Source organism: Vanacampus margaritifer, chromosome 5, assembly GCF_051991255.1.
Source record: "Vanacampus margaritifer isolate UIUO_Vmar chromosome 5, RoL_Vmar_1.0, whole genome shotgun sequence".
Classification (NCBI taxonomy): Eukaryota; Metazoa; Chordata; class Actinopteri; order Syngnathiformes; family Syngnathidae; genus Vanacampus; species Vanacampus margaritifer.
This window is the reverse complement of record NC_135436.1, coordinates 19,485,229-19,512,635: the sequence shown is the minus strand read 5'-3', so window position 1 is coordinate 19,512,635 and position 27,407 is coordinate 19,485,229. Positions and strand designations below refer to the sequence as shown.

At 37.6% G+C, this 27,407-nt stretch overlaps 3 protein-coding genes across 10 annotated transcripts in view; 2 read left to right on the top strand and 1 right to left on the bottom strand.

Annotated features, from left to right (window-relative positions):
• The first annotated feature begins 1,748 nt into the window (after positions 1-1,748).
• Positions 1,749-17,545, top strand: samsn1a (SAM domain, SH3 domain and nuclear localisation signals 1a). 4 transcript variants are annotated; one of them, XM_077566800.1, is made up of 15 exons: positions 1,749-1,891; positions 4,940-5,107; positions 5,894-5,940; positions 6,589-6,629; positions 6,840-6,914; positions 7,195-7,289; positions 8,144-8,294; positions 8,452-8,876; positions 13,073-13,153; positions 13,862-13,990; positions 14,093-14,192; positions 15,066-15,217; positions 15,322-15,561; positions 15,840-15,987; positions 16,859-17,545. In XM_077566800.1, the coding sequence occupies exons 1-15, from the start codon at positions 1,868-1,870 to the stop codon at positions 17,011-17,013; spliced, it is 2,031 nt and encodes a 676-aa protein (XP_077422926.1). In that variant the 5' UTR covers positions 1,749-1,867; the 3' UTR covers positions 17,014-17,545. The 4 variants fall into 4 exon arrangements, with proteins under 4 accessions (XP_077422926.1, XP_077422927.1, XP_077422925.1 ...); XM_077566801.1 differs by having other exon boundaries at positions 6,837-6,914; positions 8,171-8,294; XM_077566799.1 differs by having other exon boundaries at positions 6,837-6,914.
• Positions 17,546-19,700: 2,155 nt separating this feature from the next.
• On the top strand, positions 19,701-23,455 carry hspa13 (heat shock protein 70 family, member 13). The gene is made up of 5 exons (XM_077565499.1): positions 19,701-19,901; positions 20,008-20,348; positions 20,695-20,908; positions 20,992-21,162; positions 22,403-23,455. Exons 1-5 carry the CDS (start codon positions 19,877-19,879, stop codon positions 22,963-22,965), a joined length of 1,314 nt encoding a protein of 437 aa, XP_077421625.1. The 5' UTR covers positions 19,701-19,876; the 3' UTR covers positions 22,966-23,455.
• Positions 23,456-24,098: 643 nt separating this feature from the next.
• gdpd5b (glycerophosphodiester phosphodiesterase domain containing 5b) overlaps positions 24,099-27,407 on the bottom strand; it is a 35,748-nt gene continuing 32,439 nt past the window's right edge. Inside the window, exons 15-17 of one of the 5 annotated variants that reach the window (XR_013294070.1) lie at positions 27,347-27,361; positions 26,226-26,700; positions 24,099-24,972 (exon numbers count right to left, since the gene is read on the bottom strand). Coding sequence is in view for 4 of the 5 variants with exons in the window: in XM_077565495.1 (XP_077421621.1) it covers positions 24,881-24,972; positions 26,588-26,700; positions 27,347-27,361 (220 nt within the window). In the remaining variant the exon portion in view is untranslated. Of the gene's footprint in view, positions 26,701-27,346; positions 27,362-27,407 lie in introns of all 5 variants that reach the window. The other 4 variants (XM_077565495.1, XM_077565497.1, XM_077565496.1 and 1 more) reach the window with 4 other exon arrangements.

Genomic DNA, 27,407 nt, shown 5'->3' with positions numbered 1-27,407 from the left:
CCATAGTAACCGTGTCACTCTTATGGTCAAGTTTTATTCATGCCCATAAATGTGTCCTCAGCTGACACACTAACTGACCTCTGTGTTGGTTTTAATATGCGGAGTGGATTGTCACTTCATATCAGCGTCACGCGTCATAACATACAAGTGCGCATATGTGTGTGCGTGCGTTTGTGTGTGTGGCGGTCGGCGTGCGAATATAGGCCATACGTGTTAATCTGTCCAGCTGCTTCTTCTCATTAGATCAGCTCAGACTGCGGAGGTGAAGGGTGGATGGATTAATGGGCAGCTGTGGAGGAGTAACCTTTGCTCCACATGTGTAAAGTGGTTCATATTAGTACATATCTGAAAATGCGTGATCGTGTTCGAAAGGAAAAATTAAGTTCTAACAATACTCCCAGAAGTGCATCAATCTTGGTCAGGCCTGTAATGGCATCAAGTTTTTCCTGCACATCCAGTTGCATCCAAATGCACCGTCTGAAAACATTGAGGACAGAATGCACCAACACGTAATTAAAATGAAAGTATAATATCACAATTGTATTGATATTGTCAACCACATGCCTGAAGAAATACATTTTACACCAAATTACACTCTAAAAACAAACTATGGTTCAATAATGGACCGATCCTCTACTTGGGTCAATTTGACCCAACTTTCAGTCAAAAAAAAAGTTATTTTAGTGTAAAATAACTCATAAATATTGGTCAGATCCTTCACCTGGGTAAATTTTTTTGGGGTCATTTTGTATAAAACAACCTAGAAAGTTGGGTCGAATTGACCCATAGAGTGGATCGGTCCATTTTTGATCCATAATTGGGTTACTTTTGACCCGGCCCGTTTTTAAGAGTGCACAACTATTGCAATATTTAATAACAAAGTGTTTGTAGGTGTTTTACCAATTTGTCTAATATTGTCAAAAGATAAAAATAATAAAAAATAAATACTTATTATTATCAAACAAAATATTTGCACATCAACGCCTTCTTAAAATAATCGGCAAAGTAATTTTTGCAGATTTTTCAGGAAACACAAAAAAAATTAACCATTTGCATCATGAGCATATGATTTAGGCAAAAAATATTATTTTTTTGCAACAAAATGACTTAGGAAATTATTTTAAGAGGGTGACGACATGCTATCTAATATAAATGTCATTCACTGTAAACTTTGTATATTAATATATTGTGCTTGGCGACTTACGTTTATTTAGTTGTTTTTCAATGTCTATTATATACCTACAGTATAAGAAATATTCTTAATATTTTGCATTACAGTATATGTACTAATTAAATTCTTAATTGACCTGCTCATAGTTTAAGATACCAACTGTACCAAAAAAGTTATTTCGTTATATATGATTAATATTTAAATATTACTTATTTATTTTAAAATGTTTGTCTTCACACTACAGAAGGTATCTAACCATCTATAATGCATACCATATGTTATCAAAAATAGGTAAGAGTATTTAGATAATTGTATTCATCAATTGTCAACTAAATTATTCTTGTATTTTTTTGCAGAATGAATAAGTGGCTGTTTTGTTTGAGTAAAAATGTAGCAAGGTCCAAAACGTAGTTACTTGGATCCCAACTGAATTCCCTTTTGGTGAAGAAGAGTACGAGAAAGAGCTTCTTTTTTTTTTTTTTTTGCATGTGTTGTGGATGGGTGTGTTGTCAAATTGTGCCTCAGATGCTAGCCAGAGTAATGGTGGTCCATCTATTCTATTGGATTAGAGAAGGGATTTCACTGTGGTATTAATCTGACAAGACAGCAGCCGGCCACCCGGGCTGGACTCATACCGAGTTAGATTGTAGTGCCTGCGACACTCACTTCGCTTGCTAACTGCCATCAGGACGCAACATGAACCTTTTCTGCTTCTCATTGGTAAGAAACATACCACTCTGTGTGTGCGTTATCTGCTAGCTTTTGTGTTGCATTCAAATTGGGCATGCAACATGGGAAAAGGACTACTGCTGTATGATTTGTTTTTTAGCTACTGTTTTCTCCTGAATCCATCTATAATGTTATTTGTGTGTAGGCTTTACTACAGTATTATTATTTATATTTGTGTTCATTATTTCCTCAGAGAGGCAAAAATGTTGAATCATTCTAGTAATGCGGCACACTTTATGTACAACTGCATAAGAAAGAGTGGGATCAAAATTGTATCTTTAATTGCAAAACCTTACAGACATAATAATGATAATAATGATAATGATAATAAAAAATAATAGTAGTAGTCTTGACATTGCCAGGGAAATGTAATTATTTTAGTTCATAGAGACTTTTGTTCGTACACTGATATTTTAACTTGGTTGCTAACCAATACAGCAGCACCTAAATAGTCTCAGAAGACTTAAGTGTGTGCAGACGTGTATTAAAAATGATCCAACATTATGTGGTCTTTAATGACAATTAACATCCTTGTAGAGCTACGGTATTAGTTGCACTATGTCTGCCTCATTGATGTTGTTTCTTCATAAAAATCCTTTTTATTTTATGTTAAAATCAACACTTGTTAATATACTGGTAATATAATTTATTATTTATGACTATTCCGAAAATGTGATTCTACAAATGGACTGGCCCTGGTCACTTTTTTTTGCAGAAGTTCATGTGGTGTCTTTACTGTAGCTAGCGTAGAGGTTTAAAATATTACATACAAATCTTGTACACTGTAAGACAAACAAAGAGTCATCTTACAGCATTATATCGAACCACTTACGCCACAAAGACAGATTAACTACCTATTGTGCAAGTGTACCTAATGATGTGGCCCGAAGTGCACAGATCTGTGCACAGATGTTGAGGTTGTGCACCAATAACGAGGATTATTGTCTAACCCAAGGCTAGATTGTCTTCTGTGTTACTCCTCATCACGTGCATTATTATTATTAGAAACTGATTTCATAGAGACAGGAAATGGATAGTAAGATGAATTGAGACATGCAACAGTGATGGATAACCTGTTTTGGTTGTATAACGATGAGTTATTACAGAGCAAAGATAAGAGTGGCTCTGACACATTGTCATTTCTAAGTGGACCTTGTCAAAATATGGGCGGGGTGAAAACTGGGTATGTCCCTGGAAGGAATGTGAACGAGCCAAACACATTTTTAATCCACACTCAAATCTCTTCTGAGGAATTTCAATCTATTCTGACATCAGAGCTTCGGAGCAGCATGAACATTAATATGCGGACAGTGTCCAATCCTCCTCAATATGATTTATTGGTGTTGTGTTAACATGGCATCAGTGAACATTCATTCTTTAGTCCAACGCACCGTTCTGTGCCGATGGTTGACCCCCAAGTTGATCAAAATAAAATTTCCCATAGGGTATAAAATTAAGTGTGAGAGAGGTTAAACTTAAGAAAAAAAACAACGTTTCAAGACAACCCACGGACATATTGCTGGAATTGACGTTCTGAAGTGTATATTAAATGTATCTGCGCTATAAGTCACTTGGTTGTATTCATTTTTGTATTTAATGATATGCAACTACAATAGGTCTACCCTGATTTGCACCTTGACTTACGAGTAGCCCGACTTGCAAATTAATTGAATGTCCGTCACTCAGCCATTTTTTTTTACTTTGACTTGTGAGGTAAAATTTGAGATAGGAACGCTAAATGGTGGCAACGAACTCAACACATTTTATAACAAGTAACACTTTGGATAATGGTGAACAATTGTTCTTTTTTTTTTTTTTTTAAAGGACGATTCGATTTATTGCCTCTCCCAGTTGAAGTTACTGCCAAACTAAACAGAAAACAAAGAAAATTACATATTGAATATATAAAACAGGTGTTCTAAAATCACAACAGACAATTCAAAATGCAAAAACTTTGGGTAAACGAATAGTATAGCTATCGCGGTATTATAATCCTCTAGGCAATGGATATTTTAACAAAATCAGTCCAGTCACGTGTAGACACTAAACAGAAAATCTAACAATACTTCTTGGCATATATTCTTTATCTTCTGTGAAAAATGACTAAAATTACTGCAGTTAATTAACTGAGACACTTGCAGCAATTGCAAAAGTCGTCATCATTTGTTCCTCTATGCTTGTAATATACAGCCCCCTGGTGGCCAAGGCATGCACACCAAAAGCATCAGAATGTGGGGCTGCAACGGAATAATGGCACTTCCACTCATTTCAGTGGAAAAAAGATGGTTAAAGATTAGAGTGTTTTGAGTTACGAGCATGGTTGCTCGTGGTCGACATTACACTTAAATGTATGTAATTGTATGGTTTATAATGTACTGAGCTGCCAGACCATTTTTTATGTCACAAGAAGTTGCATTTACAGTTCCATGGCTATCGTCATATCACTTTACAATCACTGGTACCACATCATAAAAACGCAGGAAGCCAAAGAAAAAGTAGAACTCACATTCTCTAATGAGGATAAGTAGCATCAAAAACGGATGGACGTTCTACTGTATTATCTAACAATTGTGTGTGCTTCACAGTATAAAATGATTATTTGATAATTCACCTTCAAAAGCTGCTTGATGTGCACACCGTGTATTTCATGGCTGAAAGTCGGTCAGATTTAGCTCGCAGACAAGATTAAATCCATTCATAAATTAGAGTGGGGTGGGGGAAAATCCATTAAAATGGCTCTAAAGTGTCTACCAAAGGCATGAACACTACAAACAACAAACCATTCGATCTCCCCCAAAAATATTGGGACATTTTGGGTGTATAATGGTTTGTCATTGGGATGGTGCCCTAGCAGAAGGAAAACTGGAACTGCTCTTTCGGTCAACTCTGAACAACACATACAAAAACCATTCAACATCTGCTAGAAAGCTAAAGAGGAATTTTACTTTATAACACGTCGGCGTATATCTTCACTTAGAATGACTGTGAGTCTGTTACAAAATGGCTAACATACTGTACGTTTGTGTTTGTATGTACCAGGAGGGTTCACTGGACAGCCTGTATGAGGCTGTGCAGACATCCGGCGACAGCCCCCCTCAACCCATCCCGAGCCGCTCCTCCAGCCGCTCGTGCAGCCGCTCGTGCAGCCCGGCGCTCTTGCTGGATGACAACGTGAGATGGAGGGATTCTAGAAGGTCTATTTCTCTGGTGAGAGGCTTTCAAGTACAATGGAATTTGGAAAGTTCTATATACGATCCCGCAAGGGTTCCATCCCACCCCGCCGTGGTTTACCAAAAAAGGGAAGTGAGTGAACCTCCTCTAAGAGGAATTGATGAGGAAGCATCAGCTCATCAGATTGAATCATGTAAAACAAAAGCTGATTATGAAACACATCATTTATTGCGCAAGGAAACCATGTTTGGGAACGTCAGTGGGTAAAAGTCCTTTACATTACTCATTTTCATTCATGAAATTTACAGCACTATGCAAATGTCTTTGCGCACCAGTACGTTACTACTTCAAGGTCAAGTGAAGGTTACTTCCTGGTTTATAGAGGATGATGAACAGACAAGAGGTGTTGTCATGATTCTGGGGGTTGGACAGTTCCATTGATGCCATAGAGGAGGGTTGGGGAACTGTTTCTACTATCCAGGGCCGAGATCAGTTTTTATCAACTTAGCTATCGAAACAGGAGCGTTCGCTACAGGGTTAGCCATTCGTGCGGCATGCTTATGCAATGTGTTTCTTCTGGGCCTTTGCACCATCCCTCTACAAATACTTATGGAAAATTTTGTTTTTGATTTTTTGCATAATCCTAAAATACTTAAGTTTTGTCAAAACAGCAGCAGCAAAAACGGCATTAAAATAGATTGCGAGTCCAAGGTGTGGGATTTTGAATTTCCAAATATGTACAAGACATCTTTAGTACTATCATATGAAATTCTTGCAATTTGTGACATAAAGTAACATTAACCATGTCATGTTTTACATCAGGAAATGACAATGAGACCAGGCAACAAAGCTCACACAAAGAAAAGAAGGTAAGCTTCCTATTCCTACATGCTCCAATATATATATATATATATACTGTATATATATATTGGAGTTTTCAGTCAAAGGCAAGTCTGTCAACAGTATTTCTGTTGTATGAGAGAAGCTAAATTGTATTAGAAATACATAATCATCCAGGTAGGCGTGCCTATGTGCCCTTCATTGTGGGATCTGCGTGCACACAAACATGCAAGCCAAAAGGGTTTCCCACATGGCTTGAAAAGCTCTGTTTATATTCTCTGGCCGCTAATGCTGTAAATCCTTCCCATAGCACAGACCGGCTCTTAATAAGCAACGCGAGATCTCCACATCCTTCCCTCATCTGTCTGCAAGAGGCCTTAAGGAGCCGCACTGATAGCTTAATAGAAAGAGTTTGTGATTGTACAAAATAAGTTATAAAGATTTAGATTTTCATGGTCAGGGTACGGCAGAATATAGATCAAGCAGATTAGGGCTTTTGGGATAGTTGAACTAAGCGGATTGAAAGCCCACCTACTTAAGAACCCAGACTCTCGTTACTCCTTCATTTCTTCCTTGTTGGCCTTTTTAAGACCATGTAATAAATATGTGGTTGTGTTTACATACTAAAATATGAATTGAAGCTGGTATCTTTATAATTCTGTTAATTCTACTTTCAGAACACAAGTATCCAAATCCGCATCAGACGATGAAATGTTGGGTGAGTCAAATCAATTATGCACTTTTATTTTTTTATTGAGGCTGGTCATTTTTAGGGGTTAGGTGTCACTAGAGGTTCCACTGTATTTGGATTGAACTCAGCACTGACCTACTCGGCTGACTTTCCACTTTTGACCGTGCTCAGTTTGCCCTGACTTTTCAACTCAAATCCTCAATATTTGTGATTTGTCCCCCTCCCGCTGCTCAGCAGATAATGCCGGGGCGGTTTGGAAGACTGCCAAGAGCCCAGAAGATTTAGTCCACATCACCAACCATCACAAAGAAGGTAAATAGGGAATAAATCGGCTAAGCTGATCCATCGGCCAATGTTCATTTGGGCGCTCAGCAGGGTGCCTTCCCTCCCCCTCCCCCCTTTAGGAGACAGTCCATCAAAACTGTACAGAACTTTGCAATGCTTTATTTTCAACAATACAAATTGACAACAGTAATAATGCTAAGGATAACCATAATGAGTAGAAGTGAAAATGGACTGATGGATGTCATTTTCAGGTGCCAAATAGGTGATTGATAACATATTTGTTTTTACCTGCATCTCATCATTGCAGAGATGAAGAGAACGAAGCACAGAGGGGACAACAAAGGAGGGAAATCAGCTCATCAATCTGGTACCAAAAAAAGGGACAAAAATTCCCCAAGTCAGGTAAATCATTCTGTATTTTAGTTTAAAACTTGTTAAGACTAAATTGTTCCAAATTTAGCATTGGTCATCCATATTTTGCGAGCTGTTCTAATAAACGCACAAATAAAAGCAAGGCACACACATTATATTTCAGTGGGGGACGCCTTAGCTACACAATCATTACATAAAAATACATAATCAACTCACCAAACCAATAATAGTCGCTAAGAAGCTATCCCATTCAACGCTGTGGCATCTGATTGGTCAAATTAGTTGTCAATCGGTCAAAGTGACCAATGAATCTCTAATAAACAGTCAGACGGAAGATGGCTCACAAGGCCATCCTTATAACTTAACAAAAAATGGTTAAATTCAGTTCAAATGACATCAAATTAATGCTAAGAATCTTGTTCTTCAGCATGCATTACTGTTTATAAATAGGGACTCAAAATGACATTAATACATTATAGTAACTAATAAATACTCTGCACTTTTTATATTAAATTGTCAAAAGCAATATCAGATTATGTGATAGTGCATCTTACTCAGAAGGTTACAAGTTCACATTCATCGCAAGTATTTGGTGATTTGGTGTCTGTCTCTGGTGAGCAAAATGGCAGAAGCATTGAAGCTAAATGCTGATTGGGTTTTAATACAGTGCAGATGGTCCACCGAGCGCCGCTGCTCTGTGTAATCTCTGAGCCACGTGGCAGAGCAAGAGAAAGGGCTTAGAGCCCTTGTGGCAGGTCACCTAGCGTCCATTCCTGCTAAAGCTCATAATAGTAAGAAGCAAAACAAAGCCAGGGATAAGCAGCGGCCATATTAGTCTTTCCCAAAAAACAAACAAAAAAACTGAAAGATGATGTTTTTTTTAGCGGGGGTTTATCGGCACTTCTTTTCAGAACATCAACACCAGAGGAACAGTGACAGAATCTAAACCAGCAGCAAAAAGGAATCACAAACCTGGAAAGAAACCGACTGGAAAGATTGGGAAAGACGGGGCAAAGAAAAATTACAATACGACAGGTAATAAAGTTTTGCAACTAAATGTCACTCAGTAGAATGCAAAATTATTCATGAATCCACCCACACAAACATGACTCAACATAGCTCTATTAAATGAATAATTACTAATAAATACTATTCATTAGGAGCTCATGTTGTTTCCCTCTATTGTCCTCAGTGCACCTCCCAACAGGAGCCACGAGCCCCCCAATGGGTTCACACCACCTGGATGTGCCTTACAGGTCTGACAGGGGGCTCTACCTGGGCAAGTCCTCCACCCTTCCCACGCCGGAAAACCCAACTCCAGGACGCTATTCCGATATGATCAGCCTGCCCGGCGGTGCAACACCGACTCACTACCACAACCATAACCAGCGCTGGAGCAACCCATCTGGCAACAGTCCCGCCTGGGGCACCGTCCAGCACAACTGCTGCAGGCCGCTTACGGAGTACCGAGCGTACTCCAATGACTTCAGCCTTCCTCACGAGAAGGAGATGCAACAGCAGGAGGCCAAGGATTGCAGCCTGGGTAGGAACTGTAAACCCCAGATTCCCCCGAAGGTGACCCGTTCCGCCACTGACTTGGATTTGTCAGAACCCAACGTAAGTCTCCAGCAATCTACACAACTAATACATTTTTTCTTAAGCATGTTACTTCAATATCACTTTTTTCAGACTGATACCAGTATGAGTACTCAACTCTTAAGAAATCACAGATACCAAGTAGCCGATACTACTAGTACTTTTGAGACTTTTCTAATCAACGAATGACATCTCATTTTCAAAGAAATACCTTGTGTCTATTTCTGACAAAAGGCAGAACAGACACTGTGCAATAAGGAATTTAAGATCAAACTAAAATATAAACTTCTATTTATTTATCTATTTTTGTGTCTATGTTTGGGGCTGGGGGCAGGGGCTATTATAAACATGATTATGCACCCACGACATGCACCATTTGCAGATTTATATATATATATATATATATATATATATATATATATATATATATATATATATATATATATATATATATATATATATATATATATATATAGTGTTTATGTTTGGGGGGGCTCAAACATCTTTTTCTTCTTTTTTGAAAAAATGTGTATTGGAGGTTTATCAGCACTTTTTTGTAGAATTTGGGAAACAAGTAGAAAAAATAGATTAAAACCCCGAGTTTTACGTTGTAATATCACTATTCACCACTAGATGACAGACATGAATTAGTTGTTCTTGCTTAGTTGTGCACAACATGAATACGTCTAAAAAAAAATTTGCTGATTTGAAATGATATTCAGGACAAACATACTCAATAATACTAAAATTTAGAGTGAGTTGCTTTTTGTGTGAAAAGTATGTAGTTATTTTGTTGTTTGCTTCAAACCATTTGTTGTTGAATCGTGGAACTTTTATGCATACATTGAAAAATGTATGCTGAAAAATGTAATGTTAATAATAAAGAGCACATATTTTGCATGCGTGTATGTATTCCGGCCATATTTAAAATGACATTTTTGTCATATATCTGGTTGGTTAGTACTTTCCTGCTTGAAATTATCCATTCAACACGTCGAAATTTACTTCAACTCAAAATTGAGTGTATATCAGTGATTTTATACTTTAAATGGCAACATTTGCAGGATGTGGTGTCACGTTGCCCTCTTACCACTGTGAACCACAGGGTAGCTATTTTTAAACTACAGAATCCTATGCAGCTTAACCTTTTCAAGTCTTTGTTTAATGCAAGACTCAGATCAATCAGTTTCGTCACAGCACCGATTGACTGACCTCAGAGGTCAGAGCTTTATGTGTTTGTTTGACATCATTCCCTACTCAAGATCCTTGATGATAACACTCAATGAGCACGTGCACTGTGTGCCCTCTTTGCCACGTTTTCTTAAGCTTAACATGACTTATGAGGCGATTGTTTACAATGGGTCGGATGATCCCATAGATAATGACAAGATCCCTATAGGAGCTATAGTGCCACTGGTCCTTAGATCTTGAATGCAGTGCCTCTTAAGAGGCTTTTACACAAGACTCATTTTTATCCCAAAAACTGGCTTTTCAGGTAAAAAAAAAAATATAAAAAAAATAAATAAAATAAAATAAATAAATAAAAAATCATGATAAAAAAATAAATAAAATAAAATAAAAAATAAAAAATAAAATAAAATTTAAAAATTACAAAATAAATAAATAAATAATAATACAAAATATATATATATAACAAATAAATAAATAAATAAATAAATACATAAATAAATAAATATAAAATTACAAAATATTTAGGACAATGCACGTGAAACTTTGGGTAAGGGTGGGTGGTTGTTCATCTTTAATGGTTGGAAACTTTTGTCAAAAGGCCTTGCAAGAGAAGGAAACGCGGAAAAAAGTATTTTTTTCTACTGTGAAAACATGTGAGATACATCTTCCACTTATATGAACTACTACATACTGTACATACACTGGAAATAGCGGTAGGTGACGTGAGCGACGCGTTTTGATGAGAATGCTAAACCGCTTATTACGAGCCTTGTGCATGCTCCTTCCAAGCCACGCTAAGAGATAAAGTCCAAAAATATGATACATAAAATCAGTTAAAAACAATTCTGGGGGGGAAAAACACACACAACTACCCTGTGAGTCAGCGTAAAAAAATTAGAAACTGTAATCTGGATTGACAGGAGTTTGCATCTGATTGCAAAGGCAGGGATTAGGCAACCGTTGTATCTTTAGAATTCCCTGTTTTCAACAAGTGAGTGATTGAAATCCTTTCACAATGCAATGTAATCTACTGGGGACACCAGCTCGTGTTTTTTTTTTTTTTGCCCTCAAGTGTGTCATCCGATCCACAAAAGGAGAAGATCCAACAAGTAACAAGTGACAGACGGGAATGAATTTCAACACAACAAAGTTACCACTTCAAGCATCAGCACTTCCTCAAAAGCTAAATCCAACATTAAGAAATGAATAAAGAAACTTAAAATCTTTTGGCATCGTGGAGCCTCAACTTGTTCCCGCAATGCTATTAAAAAGAGAGTTTGAAATTCCCAATTTCAGTTTCCTGCTTTCACGTGGGGGGGGGGGGGGGGGAATAAAATGTCAACAACAAAAAAAATCAGCTTTTAGTGTTAACTCAAATCTCATTCTTTGGCGTAAGGCGATGGGTCTATATCATTTTTTATTCTGGAATGGGTGGAAATGATTCCATGGTGACTTTGTGCTTTGACAAAAATGGAAAAAAACAAGGAGCACACCTTATTTTAAGTTTAGTGACTGCAACCAGGGCAATCTTCTTCTTTCTTGAAAATAGTACCATGTTTTTTTGTACTTTAATAAAATAATAATACAGTACAGGATATCTGTAGCCTCAAAACGTTTCTCTATAAGAACATCAGGGGTTCACAGCTTTTTCATTATGTGTACTAGGGTCATGTCCATCAGGGTAAGAATATATGGACTAGACTCACTTGGCTTCTCAAGGGGCAGATAAAGAATGTTTCAGTCATGTTTCAGACTGCAAAAAAAGAAGAAATACCGTAATTGGATATAAGCAGTGAAAGTACAACAAAATAAAACAACTTCAACTGCTCCATCTGAAACGTCACTTAACCCCAGACGTCATTTCACCTCAAAACTAAATGCCATTCTTCCAAGATGTGATGTCGATGTTTTAGTTAAGCGGGGCCGCAAAGACAAAATTTTCCCCTTTCAAAAGCGATTCTGCAACAACAGACACAAAGTCGGTTGCTTCACATCCTGTGTGTTGCAAGGAAGTCAGACGGACAGCCACACAGCCTCAGTACGCACTTGAGAGTCAGGAGACCACAAAGAAAAACGACAAAAGACTTGATTCGAGTACAGAAAAGAGAAAATGTTGCAGAGGGCAGCTTCCAATGTGTCCGACAAAACAAAGAGCAGCAAACCAAAGGTAGGAGGTGACACTTTCAATCGAATCTACAAAAATATCAAGTGTATTTAAATTTGACAATTAACTATTGTAAAATTAAAGGAAACCATGTTTAGCATGTTATTATGTCCTTGTAGTTCCAATATAAAAAAAAAATATCAATGAATTAGATTCAAATTAGGGTGAGGCTTTGAGCATAAAATCCTCCAACTGGCCTGTTTGTATTTTTGGACGATGGAGGACGTTGTTTAGCCCGTCGCGGAATTAAATCAATCCACAGAGGACTATCGAGGAGCGCATAGCTCATATTTAACCCAGGATTTTCCCAGGGATTACTTGGTTTATATAATTATTTGCTGCTCTGTTGTACAGATGACGGAGGGTTTGGGAGAGATTATAATGGCATTAGTTTTATGGAAAATTGGGGTTGGAAAATAAAGTATTAAAACTGGGACAGAAAGGGAAACAAGCATGACACTCACGACAATGTGTTACCTAATATGCAGCACTCGCAACATTAGGTGCAGTTGCACAAGCTAAGAAAATCCAAAACATGAACAGAATTAAAAACGATTTAAAGGTAAAAAAAAAAAAAAAAAAAGTGGTGTTGAACTGCAATGCATCATACTGGAAGCTGATTCTAATCATGGTTGCATTATTTGCTTTATGGATCAAAATATTAGCAACACCTGGCCTTTCTTTTCTTTGATCCTTCCTCGGGTCTCGTGACAACCTCACGACTCTAGCTGGATTCTGAAGTATTCAGTTTAGGTGAACTGTATGGGATTTTTAATAGGTTTTAGGTGAACTAATGAGTACACACTCACACACATACACACAAACTCCCAATAATAACAATAGTATTAAATGTCCTCCACAGCGGTCCACAAGCTTTGGGAGGTTTGAAGGTCTCAGACATAATCCATCTCCAGCCAAAATCGAGGAGAATGAAACAAATACGGTTTGTACATTTTACATTTCAGTATGGCTGGGCTGTAAGGCCTTAAAATATTTCTGTTTTCTTCAAAAGCTGATTTTACTAGAATTTATTTATTTATTTATTTTTACTTGTTGACTGCCTATTGAAAAACAAAGCAAACTACTATTACATTAGTTAAAACAAGTTTTGCTTGTTGTAATTGGTCCCTTCTGGGATTTGTTTCATACATCAAACTAACTTTGAATGTTGCATAATTTAATGAACATAGTCAAAATCCTTTCTTGTGATATTTAAACAACGTGAAAATTATTCCACTCATGTTGTCTGTTAATTAATTAACAGGACTCATACTTACATAAGTCTTTTATTTTTATTTTTAGAGTCTCTAGAGTGGTAGGATAAATCACTTAATATATCGACTTACTTGGCAAGTGGCAGCTTTTGCAAACAAGCTCCTCTATGTCCGTAGCTAAGTTGTCAGTGTAAGTAGTGCACATCAGCAAGGACCTGGCTTGAGAAAAAAAATCATCCTGATAACTAAATTCTAATTAATTCATAGCATAATCAATTAATCTACCTAGTACCGTCCCTACTCCCCTCCTTTGTTTTAGAGAGAAATTCAACATTTGATGTGGGGAACACAAATATGTATGCACACTATTATTTTTTTAACATTTGGAATGCAGAGTGTGAAATTGCCACAGTTTTTCAAAAAATATATTTTCACAGCACACTGAAGAAAGAGAGAGCTTGGAACCAAACAAGTCAGCTGGAATTGGGAAGAAAATGAAGGCCATTTCACTCACCATGCGCAGAAAAATGGGCAAAAAACACATCAAGTCATACTCTGAAGAGATGGTGAGCATTCCTAAACAGTACAATATTGACATTTAAATAACTTATTCACACTTGAAGAGTTAATATGCCGCAATGAACATTTCCATTGTTTTTGTGTGCCAGGGTGATGACACAGAGACAACACCTGCAACTGAAACTGAAACACACTCCACAAGGGCCAGCAACTCCTTGGAGAGTCTCTACAGCCGCCAAAGTTCCTCAAGTAGGGATATAATCATCACATTTTACAATTCGTAAAAAAAAAAGAACAATTATGGCCTATTAGACGATAGTTTTTTTCGTTTGTTTTTTTTTTGCCATTTAGAAACGCGTGTTCAGGCTACGCATGCGCAAACAGCAAAGTACGTCAACGTCACAGCAAAAAAAGAAAAAAGAAAATGGCAGAACATTACATTTGAGCACTTCTGCATCTAAATGCACTGTTATGACACTGATATTGCTGCCAGTAAATTTGTATTACTCACTAAAGTCTTTATATACCACCGATATATACCGAAGAAAGGAAATTAAACTAAAGTTCTTTCGACAAATGCCAGCGAGAACGAGCATGTGATGCGCATGCGCCTAGTTCTAATACAACGTTACAGCGCCATTTTGTGGTGTGGCATGCGCATTGCCATTCCAGTGGCTCTGAAACGTAAACGTGTCCGCCCTATTGAATGTGTCAAATCTGCCCATAAACTACATTACAAGTCAATGGACTGAACGTCATAAAGCGACGCTTACAAGTACAAGTGCAAAAAATTAATGTCTTTCATTCACGGATTTACAAACGCCATTATATTTGGAAAACTGCCATGCACAAAAAACAATCGATAACTTTTAAATTACAAATCTTTGCGCCTCCTTATAGGTTTAGGACAATTGCACCAAAGCAGCTAACATGGATTTTAGAATTTAGAATCATCAGAGTTTACTATCAATAATGTATGTAATACTGTAGATAAAGTGCGTGCAGAATATTAGAATTAGAAATATAATCTTTTTTGTCATTGTAACATGTACAATGAAATTTAAAATGCCAAACTACTCAGCATGTAATGAGATTTGCTTTATGCTTTTTGCATTGATTCAGGTGGTGTAACCAGTGAGTCCAATGGTTCTGGCCAGAGAGACAGTCTGAGGTTGGAGGAGGACAGTTCCTATCAGGGTCAATTCTGTGGCAGAGCCCGTGTCCACACAAACTTTGTCCCCAGCCCGTATGACACAGACTCCCTCAAGCTTAAGGTTAGACACATGTCTTTATACAGTGGGCTTGTGCAAACTGAAAAAGAAAAAAAAGAAAAAAGCTTAAGTCTGACCCAAATGTTTATTTTCCATCAATATTCCAGGCTGGTGATATTATCAGCATCATCAGCAAGCCTCCAATGGGGATCTGGACAGGCATGCTTAACAACAGGGTGGGAAACTTTAAGTTCATCTATGTGGATGTTTTGGCGGAGGAGGAGGAAAAAGAAGAAGAAAAAGATGACAACGATGACGACGAAGCTCCAAAGATACGACAACAGAAACTGTGCAAAAGACCTCGACCCAAAACGTTGCTGGAGCTGCTGGAGCGACTCAATCTGGAGGTGAGGATGTCTGGGTTAAGTCATTCGGTAAAAAAGTTATGGGGGAAAAAAGTTATTATTCAGTTCCCTTAACTATACAGACCTTCTAGTTCTTATAGATTAAATGCATCTAGATATCAAAGATAAATAAATATTGAAAGTAGCAATCTGTTCTCAGCACTGTGCCACCTACTGGATGTAGAGGATTAATGCTGCGCATGCTCCTATAGCAAAAACATCACCGATTATTTGTCTCCTTTACTTTCGAGAACATAATTTGGAATTGTTTTCTCTTCCAGGAGTACGCCTCTGCCCTGCTGCTGAATGGTTACCAGACGGTGGAGGACCTCACCCACCTGCAGGAGAAACACCTCATCGAGCTCAACGTCAAAGACCCCGAGCACAGACGCAAGCTGCTTGCTGCCTCCCAGTGTCACTACTCAGAAGGTCAGCAACACAAAAAAAGCTCCAAAACATTTCACCTAAAAATGCTCATATTATACAATTTTACAGTAAACAATTGTGGCATCATCTTTCTTCATCAATTCTGTATGACATAAAGAGGACAAATAGGAAAAACTGCAATATAATGTAATAACCCCCACGAGATTTTAACCACTCTATACTGCATGAACAACAACCATTTTCTAAAACTCCCTTTCGGTTTGTTGGAAATGTTTTTTGACACCTTCGATTGTGCCAGATAGCAGTCAAGACATACGGGAACTCTTTATCACTGACTTCCTGATAGTCACATAGAAAGTGCTGAAGAGGCCAGAAGGTGTTTTTTTCTTTTTTTCCTCTGCTGTCTCAAAGCAGAAAACAAAAATAGCTTTTATCACTTTTCAGACAGAACAAAACTAGCGGGTTAAATTAAGCCTTTATTGTTGTTTGACTGCAATGAAACCGAGCAGATGTGCCTGAGGTAAAATAAAGGTCATTGTTTTGTTTTTTTTTCCCATGTGACGAAACAGATGGCAGCTTGTTGTTGCACGGCAGTCATTTAATCAGATGGGACTCTATTTGGATTTTAATTTGGCAACCTGGATGGGAGATGATTAGGAAATTAGTAAAGAACTTTTTATGTAATGAAAAGTCATCCTGTGGCAGAGTGGCTAGCACGTAACAAGCAAATAACTGAGAAGCACTGCTCTAAAGAGAAATTCAATTATAATCAATAATCAGTATTACTGGCAGAAAGACAAATGTTTATATTATAGAAAATTAGTGAGTGGATGGAAATCACAGAGGGCAGACACTCAAAAGAATTAGCTTGTACTTGTTGGTCATATTCAAATGTTGACTTTTGTGCCTACAGGCGATGATGTCAGTGATGTGGATCAGAGCAAATCCGCGGGTGGTCCACAGGAGGAAGATAGCGACTGTCCAAGGGACTCAGGCTGCTTCATCCCGTCCGAGTGCTCGGACAGCAAGGACGACGCAGAGCAGATCACAGATGCTGTGGCTTCTTAACATTGTTCTCATTTTTACAGACGCATATGTCAAGAAAAGATATAGGCCCTCGTGAATATCTGCAAACAGTTTGTATACTCACGGGCCACGTCTCAACGTACAGAGGCTTTCTTGATTTGGGGTGATAACCTGAAGAGCAATTTATTACATTTTCAACAATAATCAACATGTAATTCGAGTGGTAATTTGTGTGACAGTTTGTTGAAAATCAACACTTTATTGTATTTATTTTATTCACAATAATTCAGCATTTTTACCTCTTTATTCGTTACCACTTTAAAAACTCCCTTATTACATCCTTTCAACATGTCACCATTATCATCTTTATTTTCTATGAACAAAGTGATAGTAAGTGGAATATTTGTTAGCTCTTGATGCGGATTATGTATAAATTCCAGAGTTGCCTTATACTGTATATACATGCAATCTACTGTGCTGGGAGTGCTTGTGTGATTGGCAGGGAGAAAATTTGTTTGTAAATGTAAATATTTCTGTAAATAACTACAGTAATAATAAACACTGCCAACTGTCATATTGAGTTTCTTTGAGTTGATTATTATTGTTAGTACAATACTGGAAATGCTTTGAATTAATGTACATATAATAATAATAATAATAATAATAAAATTAACATTTTATTTGTATAAATAACAAAAATATAATATTTCTCAAAATAATTAAAAGTATTTTGAATAATTTTTGAATGTATTATTTTGTTGAAATACTGTATTAGAAACATTTTCAATTAAGAAGTATATATATTCACATTTGTTTAGCAAAATGTATTGCATAAAAATATGAACTTTATAAGTAATATACTTCTGATGAACTATTGAATGGTTGATTCTAATCATCCAAAACAATAAAATAACTAAATAATAATAATAATAATAATATAATAATAATATACTTGTTTTAAATAAATATTTTTGATATTTAAAAATTCACCTATGCTTTTTAAATAGTCGTAAAAGTAGTCAAGTTTTTTTTATAATTGTGAATGCAATGAATTGCATTTTTATAATACTGTAAACACATTAAATTCTAATTAAATACAAAATAATTATATACTTTGTTTTAACAATTACAGCATTATAATAAAAAAACCTTTAACGCTATTCATGTTTTTTGGGGGTCCAATGGACCCCAGGCTGTTTCTTTTTTTTTTATTTATATATATATATATATATATATATATATATATATATATTTCTTCTTATTTGAGACATCAAGTCCATATTTTATACAATCTTCATCCACCCTATTTATAACACATGGGGTGGCTTGGAATTTAATTTTGGACAGTGTTTTCTCATTTAAATATAGAAAACATTTTGGGGTCCAATGGACCCCAATTTTCAAAATTGATTTTGAAACTATAGTTGACCTAAGCATGCCCTAAAAATGTGTCTTGGGAAACAACCAAGGAAAACATGCAGTTCATATGGTTCGTCCACGGTACTGATCAGGTCACAATAACGGATGGCAAACTTTACAGACTGGCAAGTACAGCGCCATGCATCCAGGAGAAGGCAATTCCTTGTGGAGCTAGGAATAAGCATTGTTGAAGAATAAAACAGGAAAGTCCAAAAGCTAGGAATACTATGCAAACACTCTAAAGATGCTCTTGGCACACTTGGCTATCTGAAACCTCATGAGGAGCCACATAGGGGGCAGCCTGCTGAAAAGGAAAGGTGCTACCTCTGTCCCCAAGATGAAGACAGAAAGACAAGAACATGCTGCTCTATCTATGGAAATCTGTTTGAAAGGATCATACAACATCAAGCATTCTGGGTGATGAATATTTGTAGGCACAGAAACAAAGAGTAAAATAACTAATTGAATGGAAACCTATACAGAAACATTTGCGATTATGACAGAAAGATGTGATCATTGGATCTAGCATTCATAACTCACTGAAAAGTTATTGAACTAATGGATAGGTCCATTGATAAGATAAAATCATGTGCATTATGGAAAGAGAGGCCAAGTGTGAAGGCCATTATAGTTTCGTTTTAGCTACATTGAATCTCAGATATTAAGTTATATTACCATACAAAATATTAACTAATTTGGTTTATGTGTCAGACAATGAAGAGTACTCAGGTCAACAGTCACAGCATGTAATCACACACGTTTGTGTTCATATTTTGTTGGAAATGAAAATAATGTGTTTTTCCTTAACAAATATGATGTTTTTAAGTGAATGGATGACCTTGAGCAGGAGGTTTCCTAACTTAAGTGGGAAACGTGTATCGTAGGTTTTTCCTAATAGCAGGAATATGGTTAAACAAATACTTTTAGAAATTGTAAACTTGAAAGTAATTATTATTTATTATTTATTATTTATTATTTATTATTTATTATTTATTATTTATTATTTATTATTTATTATTTATTATTTATTATATACACTGTGACAAATAAAACGAGTAATTTCTTTGATATGTGCTCCTGGTGGCGGAGTGGTACCGCCACTTTCCTACGGTGCAGGTTGGCGTGGGTTCTCTTCCCCCGCCTGGGAGACCATTTTTGTAGGCGTGCGTTTATGTGTGAGTGTGTTAAAGAAAAAAAATCTTTGAGACGCTTATGTCTCGCACGGTGTTGTGGGAAATGTAGTAAAAAACGACAATTACTTTTGGTCATATCTCCGTTGACAGTGCGTCTCTTAGACTACATTACCCAGCATCCTCCACAACACGCGTACAACGCTGACGTGTGTAATAGGAAGTGTGAATGCCGCATCACAGACTTATTTGTAGCGTCGTTTGGCAAAGCTCAATGTAACCAGTACCGATTCGGTGTTTTTAACAACAATTTATGGTTATTTCAACGGTGCGTGGATTCGCTAAAGTACGTGACGATGGCAGGAGAAATGTCAATGATTGGTAAGTCGAAAAATAATCACCTCGAATGCCTTCATCTAGCTATCTGTTTAATTCTTTTAATGAATAGGCGATAGGGTACTAACATTGTGATGTGTATGTACTACAGGTTCTATGATCCTGGCTCTGTTTTTGGCTGGTTATTTGGGCCAGCAGTACCTACCTCCACCCAAGCCCAAAGTGATCGGCCTGGACCTGGGCACTACTTTTTGCTCCGTGGGCGTGTTCCACCCTGGCAAAGGAGAGGTGGAGGTGATAGCAGACGAGGAGGGCAGGATGAGCATCCCTAGCGCCGTCTCCTTCACCAACACGTCAGTGCTTGCAGGGCACGATGCCATCGGCGTGGCCGACAACAACCCCCGCAACACCATCTATGATGCTAAGCGGTTCATTGGGAAGATATTTACTCCGCATTTGCTGGAGCAGGAGAGCAGCCGCTATCCCTTCCAGGTGGGTTGCATACATGACTTTGAGGTCATTGTACTCTTATAGAAGAGTCAAAATATATATAATAATAAGGGAGGTACACAATTGTTGGCAAAAGTACAAGTCTCTGCCGAATTAGAAGTACAGAACTTGTGTAGATAAAGACTCTGGTTAAAATAGAAGTACTCCTTTACCTAAAAGTATATACTTTGAAATGTGCTTGTGTACAAAAGTAAAACAATATGCTTACTGTCAATTATATACAAGAGAAAAGGAGAAAAAAATAGTGGTTATAATAATAGAGGTATTACTGAGATGTAGAAACCTTAATTTTTTTTTGATATGCTTTAAAAAAAAAATCTATTTCCAGGTGATCTCCAACAATGGGAGCGCCGAGTTTGTGATCATCGCCAACGTCACATTCACTGTGACTCCCGAGTTCATCGGCTCTCGACTGCTGCTGAAGATGAGGAAAATGGCCGAGCAGCACTTGGGCGTGCCCATCTCCAAAGCCGTCATCTCGGTGCCCGCAGAGTTTGACGACAGGCAGAGGCAGTATACTGTCAAAGCCGCTAACCTCGCTGGTCAGCCATAAAACAACAATAACCTTCATGACTTGATGTGATTCTCACAAATATGACTAACATGACAACTGACTCACACACAGGCTTGGATATCCTGCGTGTAATTAACGAGCCGACGGCGGCGGCCATGGCGTATGGTCTTCACAAGGTGGACTCTGTCTTCAGCGTGCTGGTGGTGGACCTTGGCGGCGGAACCCTGGACGTGTCTCTGCTCAACAAACAGGGTGGCATGTTCTTCACCAGAGCTATGGCTGGTAAACTGTTCAACTGTTTTTTGTACTTCAGTCCTTAAAAAGGGGGTCTACAACCGGCACCTCTGAAGCCACATTTGGCTCTTTAGTCCCTCTCCTGTGGCTCCCTGTGGATTCGTAAAAATTAATATATTTTTAATATATTTCTTTTTATATTATAATAACATATTTTTTTAATTAATCAATTATTTATATACATATATATATATATATATATATATATATATATATATAAAAAAAGAAAATAATTTTCAAGTTGTCAGAAAAAGAGAGACCAAAGGTAGATGAAGAAGTTTTTAAAAATTACCTAAAAATGTCCCAAAAGTGATCATAAACTGTCCAAAAAGGAAGAAGGAAACCAGAAATTTACCATAAAATGTCCCTGAAGTTGTCAAAAATGTCAGAGAATTGTTTAAATAAAAGACAGAAACGAAACTATTCAAAAAGTAACCATAAAATGTCCAAAACTAAAAGAAATCGCAATTACCCCCCTCCCCCCAAAAATAAAATAATAATAATCGAAAATTGATTTAAGAAAAAGCAGGAAAGAAAATGTTCAAAAAGTAACCATAGTATGGCCCAAAAAAATAAATCTTAAAAAGTTACCATAGAATGTCCACAGAATTTCCCAAAATGTCAGAAAATAGCCATAAAATGTCCAACAAAGGGAGAAGAGAGGCAGAAAATTACAATAATATGTCCATAAAATTGCTAAATGTCAGATTTGACAGAAAATCAAAAAAATGTATGGAAGTCATAATTATATTTTAAAAAAAAAGTAAAGATTGGAGCAAATGAATGTGTACGTATTGGATGCTGCTCTCATATTTTTGTGCTATGGTGCAACTCTAATTAGCTCTTCTTGGGCCCTCAGTACACCAGACACGAACACATTGTTTCCTTCATAACAATCTTCAAATGTTTTGTGACTCCAGACAGATTTTCTAAAATTGATTTGGCCTAAAACGTCTCTTTTGACAGTAAAGGTTGCTGATCACTGCCTTAAAACTACTAAGTGGAGTTCCGACCTCCGGCAAGGCAAAATAATCTTTCGGTCTGCTGTGCACCAACCTATCAAGAACAGTGAATGAAAGTGGGCGGAGAATAAAAATCACAATAACTTGAATGCTTCTGCATTCGCACAATTAAAAGTAATAACACATAAGATTTCTGCTCTGTGCTACATATAAATACGGCTAAATAAAATAATAGCTAATTGTGCTCAACCCGTGTATGCCTGCAGGAAACAACAAGCTCGGCGGTCAAGACTTCAGTCAAAGGTTACTCCAGTACACCATAGAGCGAGTGCGACAGGAGTTCGGTGTCGTACCCACTCTTAAAGAGGACCTCCATCGTCTCCGCCAGGCAGTGGAGGCGGCCAAGATCAACCTCACCCTCCAACCCAGCGCCACCGTCAGGGTGCCGGTGACCCTGCACGCCCGCGACGACTCGGCGCCGGAGCCGGCGCTCTTCGAGGCCACGATCACACGGCAACTCTTCGAGGAACTCAACGAGGACCTCTTCCAGAAGATCCTGACCCCGGTGGAGACGGTGCTCTCCGAGGGCCACCTGGACAAAAACCAGGTGGATGAGATCGTGCTGGTAGGCGGCTCCACCAGGATTCCGCGGATCCGGAGGCTCATCGCCGAATTCTTCGACAAGGAGCCCAACACTTCGGTGGACCCCGACCTCGCCGTGGTGACGGGGGTGGCGCTCCAGGCGGGCATCATGGGCGGATCGTGGCCGTTACAAGTCAGCGCCATCGAAATCCCCAATAGACAACTTCACAAGACCAACTTCAACTAGTTGGAAATCCGGGACAGTTCAGAGACCACCTGAATGTATTTCATTTGAGTCATTGAGAACTAGAGTGACTGAACTGTTTTTGTCATGAATAACATTCACTTAAACTAACATTAGCACGCAAGCTCGGCAATAATGCACATTGTCCCATTGTAATTGTAATTCAGATATTTAATCTGAAAAAAATACTTAAAAGTAACCAGAATGGAGTCGGCTAACTCTAGTTCTCGCTGGCTCAACAACACATGAAGAACCGGACTTATATTTTTTCCATCGCCAACATTCCATGTCATGCTTGAAGACAAAAAGACCAAAAAGCACTTTGGTTGGACAAACGGGAATGAAGAATCTCAGGAAGTGTATAGACTTTAAGGGGGACTACAGGGTTGTAGGTTCAAAACCCAATGGGGACTTTGGGAACTATAATGAGGTGCATACACCTCACCTTAATATCAATATAATTTAATAAATTAAAAAACGACTATATTTATCATATTGAATCAGTGGTTCTTAGCCTGGGTTCGATCGAACCCCTAAGGTTTAGTGAGTCAGACAGACACCCGACTCAAAATGATTCGTGATGATACTCCTTGCTTGGCCATCATTGGCTGCAGGTAATCTGGTGCGCTTGGAAGTCTTTGCTTTGCTGCTTAAATGAAATGTGCCTGTTACGAACACAACTATGATGTGTTCTTGCCAATATATTGTTTAGCCTCAATTAGTTTAATGAATGATTAGGCGGCAGCAGGTCTGCCTGGGTTTGAACCTCTGACCTTTCTGCGTTGAGTTTTCTCTGAGAAGACTAATTGTAAGTATGAGGGGTGGTCTATACGTGCCTTACGATTGGCTGGCGACCAGTCGAGGGTGTACCGTTTTGGTCAAACTCTTCAAAGATTGGTTCCAGTACGACACAAGAGGACAAGCACTAAAAAGAAAAAATGGCTTGTGTAGAATTATCAGGCGGTGTAAGTGGCCGATCATAATTTGTGTTTTTGTGTTCGCTTTAAATTCTGATATTAAACAGACACAGCGTTTTACTTGTACTGAACACTGGGAACTGGGCACAATTACAAATAATCTGAAATATAATCTCAGTAATGTGCTATAGTGTCTAGAATGAAAAAGATACGAAACACTTGTAGACTGGACTCATTTAATTTTATTTAACTTCTGAGGCACAGTTACAATTCAATGAGAGAAAATGAACCCATAAGGCAAGATGCCCCCATTAGTGTTCCTTTAGTTAACTTAGTTGTATTCACACTTCATATTTTTTACAGCAGCAAGTGACATGAAGATGCTTTTGGTTTGTAAACAAGACCCGCCATACGTAGACTGCAGCCTAGTCAAACAAGGTCCATTAATAGTCACATGACTCACATTTGTGGTCGATGTCGGCTTGCAAAACACCTGTTTTTATGTAGCGTATCATCACATGCTCAACACGGCACACAGGCTAAAAAACATACACAAACACACACAACCAATTATTATACATACTAGAAGTGGTTTAAAAAGAGGAGTAACACTTTTTTTGTCCTGGTTGTTCAGCTCACATACATCTTCTATGTTCATAACCGTTTCATGCGGACTTCTTTATACAGCATTTATACTTTTACATATTTTTAAATAGAAATCAGGACACAGCAGAGTAAGAGCTGGAAGCATTTTTCATGCTGAAATACATTTTGGTTTAGTGTATACATATTTAAATATTTAAAAAGGCATCAGTGCTTAAAATGGAGGGAACTCCTTTTTGGGAAAGTGATCTTAAAATGAAAAATATGGAATCCTATTAAAAATGACAAACGAGCCAAAGAAATTCCACAGCTTAAAAAGTGCAGAGTCCGATGCGCGTCCAGGAACCGAAGCGTATTCACAAAATGTACACCAAGCAACCGGTGGCTTGCTTCCTCCATCATTGGCTCCCACCTCTGTCTGTGTAGTAGTCATAGTCATTGGGGCCGTCTGCGTACGGCTCCTCGCCGCTCCCGACGCCATTTCCCACCTCTACAGGAAGCCGAAACACATTCAAGCGACAAATCAGTCAGTGACATTATAGTACAAGGAGGACTCCGTGTTCAGGACTGACTTAGGATTCTATGATATAAAGTCATAATTGCAGTATTATTTAGAATGAGAAATATTTTTTTAGCATTTATTTTTATTTCATCTACATGTATTTTTTTATTAAAATAAATCAAATTTGAGTTAAATGATCTAAACATTTTTTTTATTTTTACATTTTTTATAAAACCAAAATGATTTGTCTGTCTGTCAAAATATATAACACGTAAGGAACATGGGATCCAGGGATCACTGTATTGTGTCACTTATGTGTATTTAATTTTTTTTTAAAAAAAAATAAAAAAAAATTTAAGTTTTAAATCAATCTTAAGAATTAAAAAAAGTGAAATAAAACCAAAGTATTTATTTATTTATTTAAGACAAAATATATAACACGTAAGGGACATGGGGTCTAGGATCACTGTATTGTCATTTATTTTAATTTTATTTGTATTTTTTTTTTATTAAAGTAAATAATTTTTTAAAGTTTTAAATAAATGTAAAAAAAAAAATCTTGTTTAAATAAAACAAAAATATTTATTCATTTATTTATATAAGACAAAATACAAAAACACATAAGGGACACGGAGTAGAGGGATCATTGTATTGTGTCATTTTTTTTTTTAAATTTATTTATATGTATTTTTTAAAATTAAAATAAATGGAAAAGTTTTAAATAAATCTAAACATTGTTTTATATATTTTTAAAAATAAAACCAAAATATGTATGCATTTATTTATTTATATACGACAAAATATATAACACGCAAGGGACATGGACGTGAGGTCCAGGGGTCACTGTGGTGTGTCATTTATTTTTATTTTATTTATATGTATTTTTTAGATTAAAATAAATTAATTTTTAAGTTATAAAAAAATGTAAATATAAAAAAAAAAAAATAAAGCCAAAATATGTATTTATTTATTTATATAAGACAAAATATATAAAACGTAAGGGACATGGACATGGGGTCCCGGGGTCACAGTATTGTGCAATTTATTTAAATTTTATTTACATGTATTTTTTAAATTAAAATAAATATTTTTTTTAAGCTTTAAATACATTTTAACATTTTTTGAAAATAAAAACAAAATATTGATTTATTTAATTATTTATTTATACAAGACAAAATATATAACACGCAAAGGACATGGACATGGACATGGGGTCCAGGGATCACTGTACTGTGTCTTACCTCGAACCTCCCAAGTATAAGACAGACTGGGGCACATATAAGCTTCCCCAAGCGTGGTGCTCTCCCCAAAGGGAGTTGGAGGGCGGGGGGGCAACGTGGAAGGCGGGGTTGCATGGAAGGATGGAGGATGTGGAAAAAAGGTGGCAGGTAGCGAGGGAGATGCAGAATTAAAAAGGATGCTGGTGCAGACGATGGGCACGCCACATACGGGATGATGCGCAGGCTGAGGCGACTACTGGGCTTGACCTTTGATGTGATGAAGAGGAGGAAGAGGACGAGGAAGTTCACAGACACTCAAAGGAGGCGGCATGCTGGGGAGAAAGACGGACGTGCGAGACAAATGAGCGCAAGTTCCTTCTCACCGGAGAAGATGAGCTTCTCCTTCATGACGTTGAGGTCCCGACTGGACCTCCCCACCGCCGCGCTCAGCATGATTTGCTCAGGATTGTAGCTGCGCATGCCACTGGTGCGATACCTGCGAGGAAAGTGGAGGAGGAGGAGGGGTCAAAATGTCATCTTAGAAAACAACGGCATCACTAACTGCTGCCTCTGCTCACACTCTGGACGGCTATGTGGAGATTTGGCGAATGTTGAAGGACATTTTCACACTGACTGACTGAGCACAGATTAGCAAGGCTCTAACATAATGTGGAAAAAATGAAGGCGTACCTCCTACACTGTATCCATCTTTCAGGATTAAATAACCAAGAAACCTCCAGTTAATTCAACCCGTAAATTTAATATAGTGACTTAATTAAAGAGAGCCAGCCTTCATTTAAATGTAATTAAGAGAAGTGGCACAGCAGCAGGAAATGCACCCGAGGCGATAGTCCATCAGTGTCAATCAAAGACACTCAAGAGCCACTTCCCTTATTAGGTGCATTTCCATACTTCATTTGAGACATTTACAACTTTTGCCGTCAAACCACAATTTGTGGTAAGAGGATTAAGATGTGAACTCGAGAAGTGGCAGCAGTAGTTTAGGTGAGAGCCACGGAGAGAGGTGGGACGTAGAAATGGACAGATGTGAGAACAAATAACAAAACGGAGAAATGGCCAAAAAGAAGAGTGGGTTACATGAAAAACCGGGGGCGTGCGAGTTACCGGAAAAAGAGCGTTACCTGATCATGTGATAGCTGAGAGAAGATGCCAGAATGCAGCAGAGGAGGCGAGCATGCAGGC

Coding starts and splice junctions, on each gene's coding strand:
- hspa13 (XM_077565499.1), top strand. CDS start 19,877: ATGGCAGGAGAAATGTCAATGATTG. Junction 19,902..20,007: donor AGGAGAAATGTCAATGATTG/GTAAGTCGAAAA, acceptor TATGTACTACAG/GTTCTATGATCCTGGCTCTG. Junction 20,349..20,694: donor GCAGCCGCTATCCCTTCCAG/GTGGGTTGCATA, acceptor ATCTATTTCCAG/GTGATCTCCAACAATGGGAG.
- samsn1a (XM_077566799.1), top strand. CDS start 1,868: ATGAACCTTTTCTGCTTCTCATTG. Junction 5,108..5,893: donor CTAGAAGGTCTATTTCTCTG/GTGAGAGGCTTT, acceptor GTTTTACATCAG/GAAATGACAATGAGACCAGG. Junction 6,630..6,836: donor ATCAGACGATGAAATGTTGG/GTGAGTCAAATC, acceptor CCCGCTGCTCAG/CAGATAATGCCGGGGCGGTT.